Source organism: Andrographis paniculata, unplaced genomic scaffold, assembly GCF_009805555.1.
Source record: "Andrographis paniculata isolate CXL003 unplaced genomic scaffold, ASM980555v1 Contig75END, whole genome shotgun sequence".
NCBI classification, from domain to species: Eukaryota; Viridiplantae; Streptophyta; class Magnoliopsida; order Lamiales; family Acanthaceae; genus Andrographis; species Andrographis paniculata.
Window position 1 is genome coordinate 645092 of NW_026137612.1, and position 14126 is coordinate 659217.

The 14126-nt window shown below is 33.2% G+C and overlaps 2 protein-coding genes across 2 annotated transcripts; one reads left to right on the plus strand and one right to left on the minus strand.

Moving 5' to 3' along the window:
* Positions 1–170: 170 nt before the first annotated feature.
* On the plus strand, positions 171–7984 carry LOC127266325 (protein S-acyltransferase 24-like). Its single transcript, XM_051296537.1, has 13 exons — positions 171–580; positions 909–1049; positions 2153–2265; positions 3346–3425; positions 3543–3706; positions 4218–4356; positions 4439–4538; positions 5042–5099; positions 5234–5311; positions 5402–5500; positions 5827–5905; positions 6010–6158; positions 7417–7984. Exons 1-13 carry the CDS (start codon positions 323–325, stop codon positions 7828–7830), a joined length of 1872 nt encoding a protein of 623 aa, XP_051152494.1. The 5' UTR covers positions 171–322; the 3' UTR covers positions 7831–7984.
* A 564-nt stretch (positions 7985–8548) lies between these two features.
* On the minus strand, positions 8549–10706 carry LOC127266315 (DNA-directed RNA polymerases II, IV and V subunit 6A-like). Its single transcript, XM_051296526.1, has 6 exons — positions 10604–10706; positions 10423–10456; positions 10167–10339; positions 10011–10062; positions 8870–8937; positions 8549–8799 (listed from the first exon to the last, which is right to left on the minus strand). Exons 1-6 carry the CDS (start codon positions 10633–10635, stop codon positions 8730–8732), a joined length of 429 nt encoding a protein of 142 aa, XP_051152483.1. The 5' UTR covers positions 10636–10706; the 3' UTR covers positions 8549–8729.
* Positions 10707–14126: the final 3420 nt, after the last annotated feature.

The following is a 14126-nucleotide window of genomic DNA, read 5'->3' on the forward strand; positions in this document are numbered from 1 at the left end:
TGTTTTATTAAATTAATAAAAATCATTAATTTAATATTAGTTCTTATATTATTAATACAATTTCCTCCGTAATTAACATAAAAATACATTTAAAAGAAGACAAAAAAAAAAAAACACGAGCAAACCCAAATTTTTTCAAAAGTATGAATAATAATAAATAAACAAAAATACATAAATGAGTAAGAAAACCCTTAAATTCGGTGTAGTCGTTGATGGAGATTCGACGGAAATAACGAAAGATTTAGATTTACCAATAGTCTGTTTGATTGCGAATTCAGCGAATCCGTCAGATTGACGCGGCCCATCATCCCTTTCTTCTAAAATGGCGTCGGAGATCGAGGTGGTGGAGGAGGAGGCCAGGAATCACGCCGGGGAGCCATCGGCGCAGGCCGTACTGGAAGAAGACGAAAGCTTGAAGAACGATGTGTACACGGCGGCCGCCTACGGGGACCTCAACAAGTTGCGCCGCCTGGTCGAGACCGACGGTTGCTCCGTTTCCGACCCCGACGCCCATGGCTACTACGCCCTCCAATGGGCAGCGCTCAATAACTGGCCGGCCGCCGCGCACTACATCATTCAGGTATTGCAAAATTGTTGTTGACTTGCTCCTCCTTTTCTAATCTGGCCAAAGCTTTTCTTGATGGAAAATTTAGAGGAAATGGACGATATAGAATTTGTTATGCTGTCAAAGAGAATGCTTTGTAAGAAAAGCACTGCTGAATTAGGGCTTGCAGATAATTCACAAGACTAATTTTATGGATTGTGATAAGTTACTGGTCAATTGAAACATTTTGAAGTAATTTTGTGAATCTATAATGTCGATGCTGCTAAGCCTTGAATTTCTGAAATAGTTGATTCTAATTGTGTCTAAAACCTGTTCTGATTATGCTGCGTTGGATTATTGACAGCATGGAGCTGATATTAATGCACAAGACCATCAAGGGCAAACTGCGCTGCACTGGAGTGCCGTGAGGGGCGGAATTCAGGTTGCTGAAGCTCTATTGCAGGAGGGTGCTCAGATCAGCATAGCTGATAATAATGGGTACCAGGTTTGTTTCTGTTGTTTTGATCTTTCAATAAAAGTGTATAGTACTAATAGAATGTTGTAGTTCAATAAAGTTCTAGAGTTATTTCTAGCATTTGGGATGCTGTTCTCGGAATGTTTGACTCCTCTATGTTATTGTGGCTTCTTATATTTTGAAACCTTTTTGTTTTATTGTTTCTGACCTATGTTATGTGGTAGAATTATTCTTACTTTTTGTGAAGGGGTTCTGCAGTGTAAATGAGAATAATATGAATATTGATCACTTTGTTGGATACATATGAAATGTAGCATAAATTGCTGATTTATTCCTTTCAGATATTTTTGCAACTCTATTTCTTCATAGCTCTCCTTTGTTAGTATATTACCTTTTAAATTGAGATTCAGATGTTTGATCTAGCATTCAATTAATGAATGATCTGTTTTTATCTGTAATTTGGGTATGAGAGTTACTAATAGAATGGAGTTTGTGTGAAAACATAATCTGCACATTTCTTGAGCATGAATTACTACAAAGATTAAACAACTGATAAGTGGTTGGGTACTTTGTATAGTGGAGTTTGTGTGAAACATACTTTGCACATTTCTTGAGCATGAATTGCTACAAAGATCAAACAACTGGTAAGTGGTTTAGATAATGGATTTTGTGCGAAAACATAATTCAGACATTTCTTGAGCATGAATTAATTCGTTATCCTATGATAACTCTGCCTTGTGTAATGTTTCATTGAGGTGATTTGTGTACCTAGTTGGCTGCATTCCTGGAAACGAATGGACATGAAATCTCTTGGTTGATGCGAAGATGAATTTGTTACCCTGTACTATTATAGATTTTTCTGACTTGTCTAGATGTTTAAATACTTGTTTGGGCATTGGGTACATGCGGGATAATAGAATGGTATTAAACACTTTATGCAAAGAACAAAATTACAATTTAAGATATTGTGTTGGTTTATCTTCTAGTTCATTGACGATTCCCATTCAAAATCCTTTTATTTTCATAATAAATGCATGACATGTCATTTCTTACTTTTTTATCTCATAACACAATGTTTTTGCCCTCTTATCAACGACACTTTGATGTTTTCATCTTTGTTCTTATTCTGGCAGACAACACATGTTGCTGCTCAATTTGGGCAGACAGCATTTCTTCATTACATTGTTGCAAAGTGGAATGCTGATCCTGATGTTTGTGATAATAACGGCAGAAGTCCTTTACACTGGTACTTGATAAATGTAATTGTTATTCTCTGTTTGTCTAGGGCATTTTTGTTTCTTTTTTTTTTTTTTTTTAAATTTACTATGGCTTTGTTTGGTTTGCCAGTGGATTATTTTGTTAGTGAAATGTATCACTCTTTTTAGATGAATGGTGATGACTGATTTTTTATCTCAATATATGTACGTTTATTGTATATTGAATATCAATAATGATTGCTATTATCCGATTATGTGTTATCATTTTAGGCTGTTGGGTGCATTGGTGTAGGTGAATGTGTTTTAATGAATTTGAAGTTGAGTTTGAACAAGGGAATCCTGATTGAATGATTATTGATCTTTATTTATTTGTTTTTGTACAAGAGGATTTTCTTGTGAGAACTTGTGCTTTTGGTAGTTAGGTATTTGTGTGTAAAATTGTGGTTTGTGGGTGGCAAACCAAATATAGCCTGTATATCTCAAGAGTTTCATCATTATTAAGTGAAATTGTTAATGATAAATCCCCGTGTGAACCCCAAATTTCTAAATCCTTCGTGATATCTTAAGGTTCAGCGTTGTATATTTTAACTTTTTTGGTTGAATAATTTGGTAGGTATATTGTTTAAATTAGGGTTCTAATGGCTATTTATATCAGAAAGTATGACTTATTAAATGGCTTTTATAAAACAACACATTGGTGAGGTATGCTTGCTACAAGATTAAATTTTTAGGATTACCATTTGACTATGTCATTTAATTAATCATTTTTGGTCCATGTTTAGAAGATTTAGCGAATTTATCATATCATATGTATTGAGTTAATTGGTATATCTGTTCCTTTTTGGTATATCTCTTTCCTTTCTTACAGCTAGAATTTTCTATAAGCAAACCTTGAATAAAATTCTGAGTTTCTGACTATTCAGTTGTTTCTATGCATGCCTGTGTTTTTTGGGCAATGCAGTTAGTTTCTTATTCAATGAAGATATAATGGTTTACTGATACATTTATTAGTTGCAGTTTTATCATGCGCTATTCATATGAGCTGTTCAGAAACTGAAATATTAGTCGAATTTTATAATTTTGATATGTTTTTTTTGGGATAATGATAGGGCTGCTTACAAGGGATTTGCTGACTGCATACGACTTTTGTTATACCTTGATACATACAGGGGGCGACGAGATAATGAAGGTCAATTTAAATGCTTAATTATTGTGCATTTTCAGTTTTTATATTTTCTATTGGATTTCAATGGAAAAAATCCATACATAGATGGGATACACTTCTCATGCTATATTCATTATATAGGTTGTACTCCTCTGCATTGGGCCGCCGTTAAAGGTAATTTAGAAGCTTGCACTGTTTTGGTGCAGGCTGGAAAAAAGGAAGATTTGATTCTAGCAGACAATACTGGTCTAACACCTGCACAGCTTGCTGCCGATAAAAATCACAGACAAGTTGCATTTTTCCTTGTAGGTATTCTGTACAGTAGAAACTTAAGTTCTGTGAAAATATTGTGTGTGCATTGGGTACATCCTAGCTAGAAAGTTGATCATTAACTAATGGCTTAAGTATAACAACATTATCACTTCAGTAATACAAGCAATATTCTATGTAGCACACATACAAGCAAAACATGTTTGGATACTTAAGCATATTGTGCTTGGGTAATTCCACTTAATTGTTTTTCCTATAATTTGTTAGTTTTTTGTAGCTCTAGTGACTGTTCTTTTCCTACCAGGAGGATTGTACAGGATAGCTGGGATATGATCTATGCATCAAGTATTCATGTTGTTGTTTAATCGCATTTCCTGATATTCTTTTTCTACATCTTATTTTGTGCATTTACTCATCACTGGTTTCAGATATGCATTATACACAGGTTGATTTTGGTAGCTTTTCTATCAATATATAGTAGTATATTTAGAATTCTTCACTGATCTTTGGTTTTTTAAGTGACTGTGGTGTGAATGCTATTTGCAGGGAAATGCTAGAAGGCTGTATGATAGGCAGTGGGATAACAAGAGCTTGATTGGCAAACTTTCGAAATTAGGATTTGCTCCGTTGCTCTTGGGTGTAATCTTACTCCTACTTGTGACATATATAAATTCTGTTATCACAGGTACTTCTGATATTTATTTTTGTCTTTGACTGTTTCTCTAGCTGAAACATAAAATGCTCACACAATTTAGTCTTTGATGCAGCTTCAAATTTGCCACGATTAACAGCCAGTTTTGGTCTTTTTGCGTGGTTGGGAGTATTTTTGGCATCAGGTGGACTAATTCTCTTTCATAGATGTAGCAGGTACCTCACACACACACACACACACACACACATATATATATATAGAGAGAGAGGGAGACATACTTTTTATTTTATATCTCTTTGGGTGAAGGGGGTTGTTTCTTGGCTGATAGATATTCTGTGCTGGATCAACCTGAAACGAGCAAAATAATTGCACAATGATTAAAAGTGTGAAATATGCAATAAAATTAATTCTCATTTGTTGCTTTCAGTTGCCTTATTCGTATCATCAAGTCAAACCATGTTAACTTAGACATTTTCTTGTTATCGGCAACACAATTATCCATGCCTTTATTATGCTTTGGCTTTGATAATGTTTGTAAATATTGTTGCTTTTATATAATCATGGAAGTAAAACTTGTTTGGACAATCCTTTTTCTTTCATGATAGTTTATTTACCCATGTTTGGTTCTCCCATGCTGACCACCAAGATTTGATTAATTTTGTGTGTACTTGGATTGGTCCTCAAGCTAATTACGTAGCAATTATTTTGTTACTTGTAGCAAGGATCCTGGATATATCATGAGAAACATACATGATTCAGACAACATGAAAGATCATGTAAGTTTGTACCTGTTATTGGTTAAATAGGTCAACGAGACCTTGTTGTTGCTTGTTCCTGCACACATGTTCATGTGCTTGTGCATTAATTAAGTTGTGCTTTCTGTGTAAATTCTTTCATGGGTATTGTCTAGGAACCATTGCTGAAGGCTGATATTAACCATCCAGCTTTGCTTTCCGGGAATTGGGCTCAGCTGTGCTCAACTTGCAAGGTACTATTACTATGCCTTATATCTTTGCTATGAGTATAAATTAAAGTTCCCTCTAGTATTTCTTTGTAAATAAGAAGTTTGCAATATCAGATTGTTCGGCCACTCCGTGCGAAGCACTGTTCCACCTGCGACCGTTGTGTTGAGCAATTTGATCATCATTGCCCATGGGTATCCAATTGCATTGGAAAGGTGCTTTTACACTATACATTTTTTTTTAGTGTACTTGTATGAACTATTCGTGCTTATAATTAACACAAATTTTCATAGTCATCTTTGCTTGCTGTCTTATATCTGTTGTGTTTTTAGATTCTTATATCTCATCATAAAATAAAAAATTAGACAAACCAAGTCTGTTCTACTTCACACAGAAACACTAACAAAGAATTACATATCAGTATGCCAGCTTGTCCAGTAAAATATTTATATGCCACGCATAGCCGTAACTACCAATTTGCCTAGTAATCAAAAGGATGACCATGTTATATAATCTGACTGCTTTTTGTTTTCTGGAGCAGAAAAACAAGTGGGACTTCTTCTTGTTTCTTGTCGTGGAAGTTATTGCAATGATTCTTACGGGAGTAGTGACTCTGAGAAGTGAGATTTGCTGTATATTTTCATATTTATCTTTGTTTTAAAAAATTGCGGGAAGATTGTTTACTTTGTTGTGTTATATTATGCAATTCTTATTGTCATTGTAGGACTGTTGACGGACCCTTTGGCTCCGTCTACCTTTGGTGCATGGTTGAGGCATGCCGGTAGCCAACATTTTGGCGCTTTATCATTTTTGATTGCTGACTTTGCTATTCTCTCAAGTGTTGCCACCTTGACCCATGTACAAGCCTCTCAGGTATACTTTCTGACTCTCCCGTTTTCTATTTGGGGTGTGTTTGCTTGAGGGATTTTGTGGGATTTCTACTATTCCCACAAAATTTTCCCTCAAAAAACATCCAATCAAATATTTATTTTTCATTTTTTATATTATACTAAAACTCAATTTTATATTCAAAACATCGCATCAATTCTTATTTATATCACATCATAAAACAATTCAAATTCAAACTTTTTACTATTCAAATCTCAACTCAAAATCCAAACCCTCAAACAAACACACCCTTGTGATATTTCATGTCTCTACTTTTCTAGAACACACACCATTGATTCTCTTTTAACACTAGATTATATTAGCTTTTCCACGATATATATGATGGGGTCATGCTGTATGAAGATAAATTAATTTGAGTTCTTTGTAACAACTTGAGTGGGTTTGGATTATTTTTGTTTGTTATAGTATATGCTGTGCCCATTACGAATACTGGAAGTCACTTATTATTAATTGGTGTATAATATACAGGCTTAAGGATTCTACTAATAATAAAAGAAAGAACTGACTTTTCAATTTCAATTATAGTCTACGAAGTTAGAATGTGTGTTTTAGTCATGCAATAAATCGATTCTAATACAGAAATTATGCATAAAATCTTTTAATTACATCAATGATTATATATATATATAGCCGCCAATTATCTATGACAGAACAGATATCCTTGTTTTGCTGAGCTGATATGCTGCATTTATGAAGGAATGAAGAAATTCCTTAAAATGCACATATGCACCATCAATATATGCTATTTGCAGTTTGCTTTTGAAACCTTGAGTTGCTCGACTCCCAGTTGCTTTTTAGCTGTGCTCTTTCCACTTTCCATTACTTGTAATGAAGTTTTGTTTGATAAAGATGTTTTAGTTCTTCATGATTATGTATCGTCGGTTTATGCATTTAGGGCAAATGCTTTCTTCAAATTCTATGTTGATCTGTTGGCATACCTTCTATTTTTATCGGCACTGTATCTGAGATCGGCTGAGGGTCCTTGTTTGGTAGTGCTTGTTAGGAATAAAGCATAGGATTGATACCGTGTACGGAAGGCACATAATATATCTAATGCTATAGAAACCTCAACTGATCTCAGAAATAGTCATGTAACATAATCCCCTCCAAACTGTCCCATTTGTCCCTCCTAAACTGTCCTATTTCTTTCTAATCAAATCTCACTGAGAAGATTCACTCAACAAACTTTTCATCTAATAGTTTTTACCTTTGTTTGTTGCAGATAGCTCGAAATATCACTACAAATGAAATGTTTAACAGAACCCGTTATTCTTACCTAAGAGGACCGGGTGGCCATTTCCGCAACCCCTATGATCATGGATGCAAGAAGAACTGCTCAGACTTCCTGATCAACGGTTATAATGAAGACATTGAATATAAAGAAGCTTCAAATGAGCCTGAAGGAACCGGTATGACGCCCATGGCTGGCCTACCCAATGGTAACAGCCATTCTCACCATTCCAGTAGCAATGGTCATGTGGTACTGGATGTGAATTCCGACACCACCACCCACGACAGGGATAGCCATTCTTCTTGCCATTGCCAGCACAGCAACGACAACAACAGCCGTAGGAAAACAGAGTCAGTGCCTTTAGGTTTGGGTATTGGTCTGGGCAGAAAGAAGTTTGGGAGTTAGCATATAATATGATATAATGGCTGTATTAATTAGTTAGTTCCCCAAAATTATATACATGGATAATCCTCTGATGTATCTCTACTGTAATATACCAGCAGCTGAGGCTGAGGCACGTCCAATCTTTGTATTGTAATCTTAATTCTTACTTTCTCAATTTTGCCCTGTTTTCTTGACTTTTTTATTTAGTTAGATTGTATAAAAACCTTTGAGTTCCATTTAGATAGAAATTTCCAGATATTCAGATTAGTCGAATACGATGCTTAGTTCTCAGGGGTGAACATTGGTCGGTTTAAATCGAAAAAAATTGAATTTTCTTTAGGTTTGGACAGATCGGTTTGACTTATTCGGTTAATTGGTTCGATTTAGTTTAAAATCAAATTTATAAATTTAAATGTTGATTTGTTATGGTTTTCAATTTTCAAACCGAAAAAATTAAATTTTAAATAAAATAAACTTTTTATATTTTATATATATTATAATGAGCTCGAGCATCACTATATGAGTTTCAAAAAAATTGGTTTGTTCAATTTCAAACCGAACCGAATTAATTTGGTTCGGTTTCGATTTTGATGTTTACAAACCAAAAACCGATCAAAATTCAAAGTTATCGAATGCTCATCCCTATTAGTTCTTGTATATTTTAGTATGTTTATTGCAATCGATCTTTGGAATTGTAATCAAAACATAATAAGTAAGAATGCGCCTCGTTAAGACCGTATTAGTGCAAGGAGTTGCATTGCAAAACTAATATTCGGAACAGAGTAACAAGTGAGTAATAAGTATCGGAGTCGACAAGGTTTTAACAGATGATTTTGTGCAGCTAAGCAGCTCTGCTGGTATTTGTCTCTTTACCATAATCAACGAGCTCGGTTCGAAAACAAAATTCAGAACACTTGGTTTCAATCCCCTCCGACTTGTCTTTTCCATGAGTCTTCAACAATCAGCTCGTTCACGCCCCAATCCTCATAGCTGCAAGCCACAGTGGCCATTATACCGGTCGCAATTATATATGGGCACAAGAAACGGTTAAGAATCATACCTTCCATCAGGGAGGTAGCGGCGGATGGTAAAAGGAATCTTTCGTTCGCGCAGCTCCTTCATTGCAATCTGAAAAAGAAAAAGAGTACATCAATCACATGTGTTAAATGAGCTTCAATTTGAAAGCATGATGCAGCATTTGGGGGCAACTTAAAAGAACTGCTTTCACTACCGTAATCTAACATCTGCACACCTACTAAATTATAAGCAAACTATAGATATTGAACATGTTCATTACACTGTCATAACTTGAACATGTTCATTTAATCCAATTTGATGTTCAAACAGAATGGCAGTCATAACTTGAATATCATGCACTTGTCAAATAGCTGGACACTTGGCTCCATGTTAAAACCCCAGGGCTTCAATTCAATTATAGATTAAAATTTTGGACACACAAAAGCCACAGGTTTGTTTCATAAATGGCCAATTCACATTCATCATAACATTTAAACTTCATATTCTCCACAACCCCACCTTAATATTTTCAAAATTATGAGTTAAGATGAAACAGCAATTTAGTGGATCACTAGGGCGACCTGGTTGATAAGTTCATCAGTTAAAAATTTGGTCGATTCCTAATAGTAACCAGAACTATAATATATTAAAAAATGGCCATATAAAATCTTCTTAAACAAAGTCCAGATGTACATTATGTTTGTCACAACAAAAATACATTCAAGAAAGAAAACATGATTTATCAGGCAAATTCATGTGCGGAAACAACAAACTTCCTGCACACAACCTTTTCAGAGAACCAACAACCCGGAACTTAAATAAGCCCAACCCCTTCTTGTTATCTGAATGATCTCACAATGACTATTTTCACAAATATTTTATCAATATACACTCAAGAACATTCAAATTACTCACAGATCGACTTGCATGTTTTCCATCTACCCTACACTTACAAATAGCATTTAACCCTAATACCAATGATTCTTCTACTTCTAACCACAAATACAAAAAACAAAAGTTCCGGCTATGAATGAATGAAAACTAAACCTAATTAGCAGGCTTCCGAAAACTGCACATTAGAGCCCAAAATTCTAACAAATCACTTTGGAAGTTTATAACAGTGAAAAATAAAACTATTATTCAAATCTGATGATGCTGCTTATTTAATTCGAAATTAATGTTACCTCCAAGGGATCAGTTTCACCTTCCAACTCCACCATCACCGGAGCATTCATGCTGCAAAACCACGCCATCAAAATTACTCAGATATCCCCAAAATACGGAGAAAAAATTACAAACCTAAACCTCAATTATAGTTAATCAAAAAAAAAAAAAAAAACCTAATCTGCAAAGCCCTCGTTCCCAAAATCCTCGCCCGCTCGTACTTGGTCATATATTTAGACGTCTTCCGAGGACGCTCCACCTGTTCCTGCTCCTGCTTCTCGTCGACATCGCCTTCGATTGGGTCCGGCGCCTCCTCATTGTTGGCATCTTCTTCCACCTCTGCTCCTTCCTGCAAATCAATTAAACTATATAACGACCAGCATAAGCATAACTATGAAGTTTCTTTAGAAGCAAAGATGGAGAATAACTCACGTCGGGCTCTGGCTCTATCGGCTCATCCTCATACCTACAAATTAAAACCTTTTCATTACTCAGATGATAAACCCAAAGTAAAACCCTAATTGCGGAACGATTGCAGTTGATTCCATTGTTCACTGCAAAAGGGACGGAACGAGCAAAAAAGGCAACCAAATTGAAGAATAATTATACGAACCCGCCGTCCATATCGTAGTCCTCGTCCGCCATTGTTCTCGCTGCTATGCGTAGAGCTCTTCCTCTTCTCTCTGTCGCCGCAAGCTTGTTTCTTTCAACGTCAAAGCTTTGAGGAAGATTACTTATAGGAAGAATGTAATATTGGGCTGGTCCGGGCCATGGCCCAATTAAACTAGGCCCACTATGGTTTATATATAATTCAAGGCCCATTGGAATCATGATGGCCCGTATGTTTGGTTATTGATTCAAATTTAAGTTAGAAGTCGATTGGAATGAATTTATTTAATTAATATTTAATTTATGAAGATAAAATTTTAGGTGATAGATATGATGTAATATTTAAAAAAAAATTGAATTATATTGTAAAGGTTTGTCTACTTTGCAGGAGAATAATATTATACTGTAAGGATTATTAATCATTTTTTTTATAGGTAATATTAAATAATACAAAGATATTATTAATGTTAAAGACTATTTTATTTATTTTTATTAATATTTAATTTACTATTAATTTTTATCATATGATTAAAAATATTTTAGACAAAATTAATAATTTTATACAATAATTAATTAAAGTAACCATTGAATTATACAATTTATTAAAATAATACATATATTGTAATCATATCGTACAAAGTAAATGCATCGTAAGGATATTAGACAATTTTGATTATTCGAGGTAAATATACATTTTATATCTTCATCAGAATAAAGTTTTAACAAATTTTTCCTTTTTCATATCAAAAGAACGACGAACTTTCTCATTTGCATCATCTTTCCGACGTAATCATCTGTTACAAAATACGTGAGAGGATGCATAGATAATATTGCAAACTTGAAAAAAAAAATTCAGCTATAATTATTTCAATTCTTCTTATAATCATATAAACAACAACACACAAGATAAAGGTAAACCGATTAATCAGATAGATATATGAGAACCATGCTGATTTGACTATAAATTATATTATAATTCAGATATCTTATAACACCAACATATGTTGTATTATATAAAACTTAATACTGTTTATCTTTATAATACATGCTAATTCCGTCGAATCACCGTACTGATTTGACCGCATCAGATCCACCCAATTGATATTATAGTAACATGAATTTTCATTTAATTAATTTAATCAAGATTGAAAAGAAAAAAAAAAAAAAAAAAAGAAAATCTTTACATTATTACTAAAAATATTAATACAGCAGTTTTATATTTCCTCCGTTACAGGAATAGATGATCCATATGATACACTTAATAAATTTTCAGAATGCAGCACACACAAAATTACATCATAGCGAGTATTTATAATAACTCAAATCAAACCCAATCGAGTGGACCTAAAAAATAGACCCAACAATCAAAATAGACTATGGAGTTGGCCTATACCGTTTGGAGTGACACTCCGTGTGACTCAGCGAAGTAAAAACAAACATAAAACTGAATTCAAGGCAACCCAACACACTTTTTTCGTCGATCAAATGATCATAATGCTCGTTTCATATTAGTATAAGTAATTCAAATTGTTATAACATCAAAAAAAAAAAAAAAAAAAACGCTAAATTAACATCAGCTAAAATCCGAGGGTTAGGATCATCAGCCTCCAATTCTTTCCGGCCTCAAACTATACATACAAAATATGTGTATCTATAATTATTGAATGTCCCTTCCCGAAAAGCCATAAAATAATAGATAAAATACCATCAATTCCTTCAAATTCATTAGAACATATACTCCAAAAAATGTGTGTGGCTACATCTCATTATTCATCCTCGAAATATCGTACTCAATGATAAGTAGATTGTGGCCCCAAAGATTGAGAATAAGCGAAAATAATATATGTTCTTTATACCTAATACGTATACGAGATAAATGTAATTATCGAACTAGACAATTTAAAGGACATCATGGTATGTTTTTTCGTTGTCCTTAAACTCGTATCAAGTGGTCATCGGATTGGCCTACACAATGCCATGATATTCAACATGGATTTAGACATGAGGATGTGATTCCCCATTGTACTATGTTGTGTAGTCATTTTTTATGAACAACTTATGCTATCGAAGTCTATACAAAATTATATTCATAAATAAAATAATTCTGTCATCGATAGATCTCGCAATCGACTTCAAACAAATGTGAATTGTTGGCAACAATAATGGTGTAAGAAAGTTGAGATGATTGCAACAACATTAATATTAAAAAGGTTTGGAATTCATCACAAGGGATCCAATAATCGGTGTATTGTCAAGGCCAATCTAGGCCATACATTATTTTATTTTATTTAATTCTTTGTTTACTTTGGATGTGTTTTTTTTTTTTTATATATATATATATATATTTCCAAAAGAATTATATTACATATATTCATTATTTTTATATTATTTACACAATTTTATATATCTCACATAAAAATTATATATATATCTTAAAATCATTTTACAAAATAAACACATCCTTTAATTTCAAATGATATAATCCATAATAATTTTGAATGTGCTGTTAGTATACCAAATTATGTGATCATTATATCTTATAAAAGATGCATGATAATAAATATTTTAAATTATAATAAGATTTTAATTTGTTTATTCGTATAATTCAATTTATTTTTTACAATTCTATTTATTAATTATTATATCAAAATATAGTACAAATTAAGAAAAAAATTGCAAAAATACTTATATCAGTGTCTTATAATACTAATAGAAGGACATTTGTACAAAATTTTATACAAATATAATGATATTTTTAATGTTACTTACAATAACGAAAAAAGTAAATGAGATCTTCAGAGTCGGACGGACGGAAAGAGTATTTATTATTTATGAAGTAACTATATAGTAACTTAAACATATTAGGGTTAAAATTATTCTCCTTCTGTCATGAACATAGTCAACGCTCCCGTTGGTGAACTATATAATTCTATTTCGTCACAATAATGTAAGAATAAGTCAAAAGATATTAGAACTTGTATTTTAAATGACATCCACTTCAAGAACCTTAGTAAAGAGTTAAAAGTAATATTTGGGCTCATGGATGTCTTTAAGTTAAAGGAGTTAAAAACAATATATATGTTGTCTATTTTTCCAAAAATTATATAAACCAAATTTATATTCATTTCTCCTTAATATATATATTTTTAAAAGAATTTTTTAAAGAATTGACTATTCTTCATCCTTTGTATTTAATTATTGTTGGGTTGGAGTAAACTCTTTTTTTAGTCCCGTAACTGCACTCAATTATCATTTTAGTCCCGTAAGTGGAGCATGTCGCAAACTAGTCCCATAAGTGAAAAATTTTCGCTGTTTTAGTCCTCCGGCGCTGGAGACGCCCGCGTGGCTTGCCGGAGGTGACGTGTCCGCCATGTGTCACTGACCTGGCGGACACGTGGATTTTTTATTTTTTATTTTATTTATAATTTTTTTTAATTTATTTTTAATTTTATTTGTATTTTTTTATTTGGTCCAATTAAAAAAAATAAAAAAATAAAAAATAAATAAATCCACGTGTTTGCCAGGTG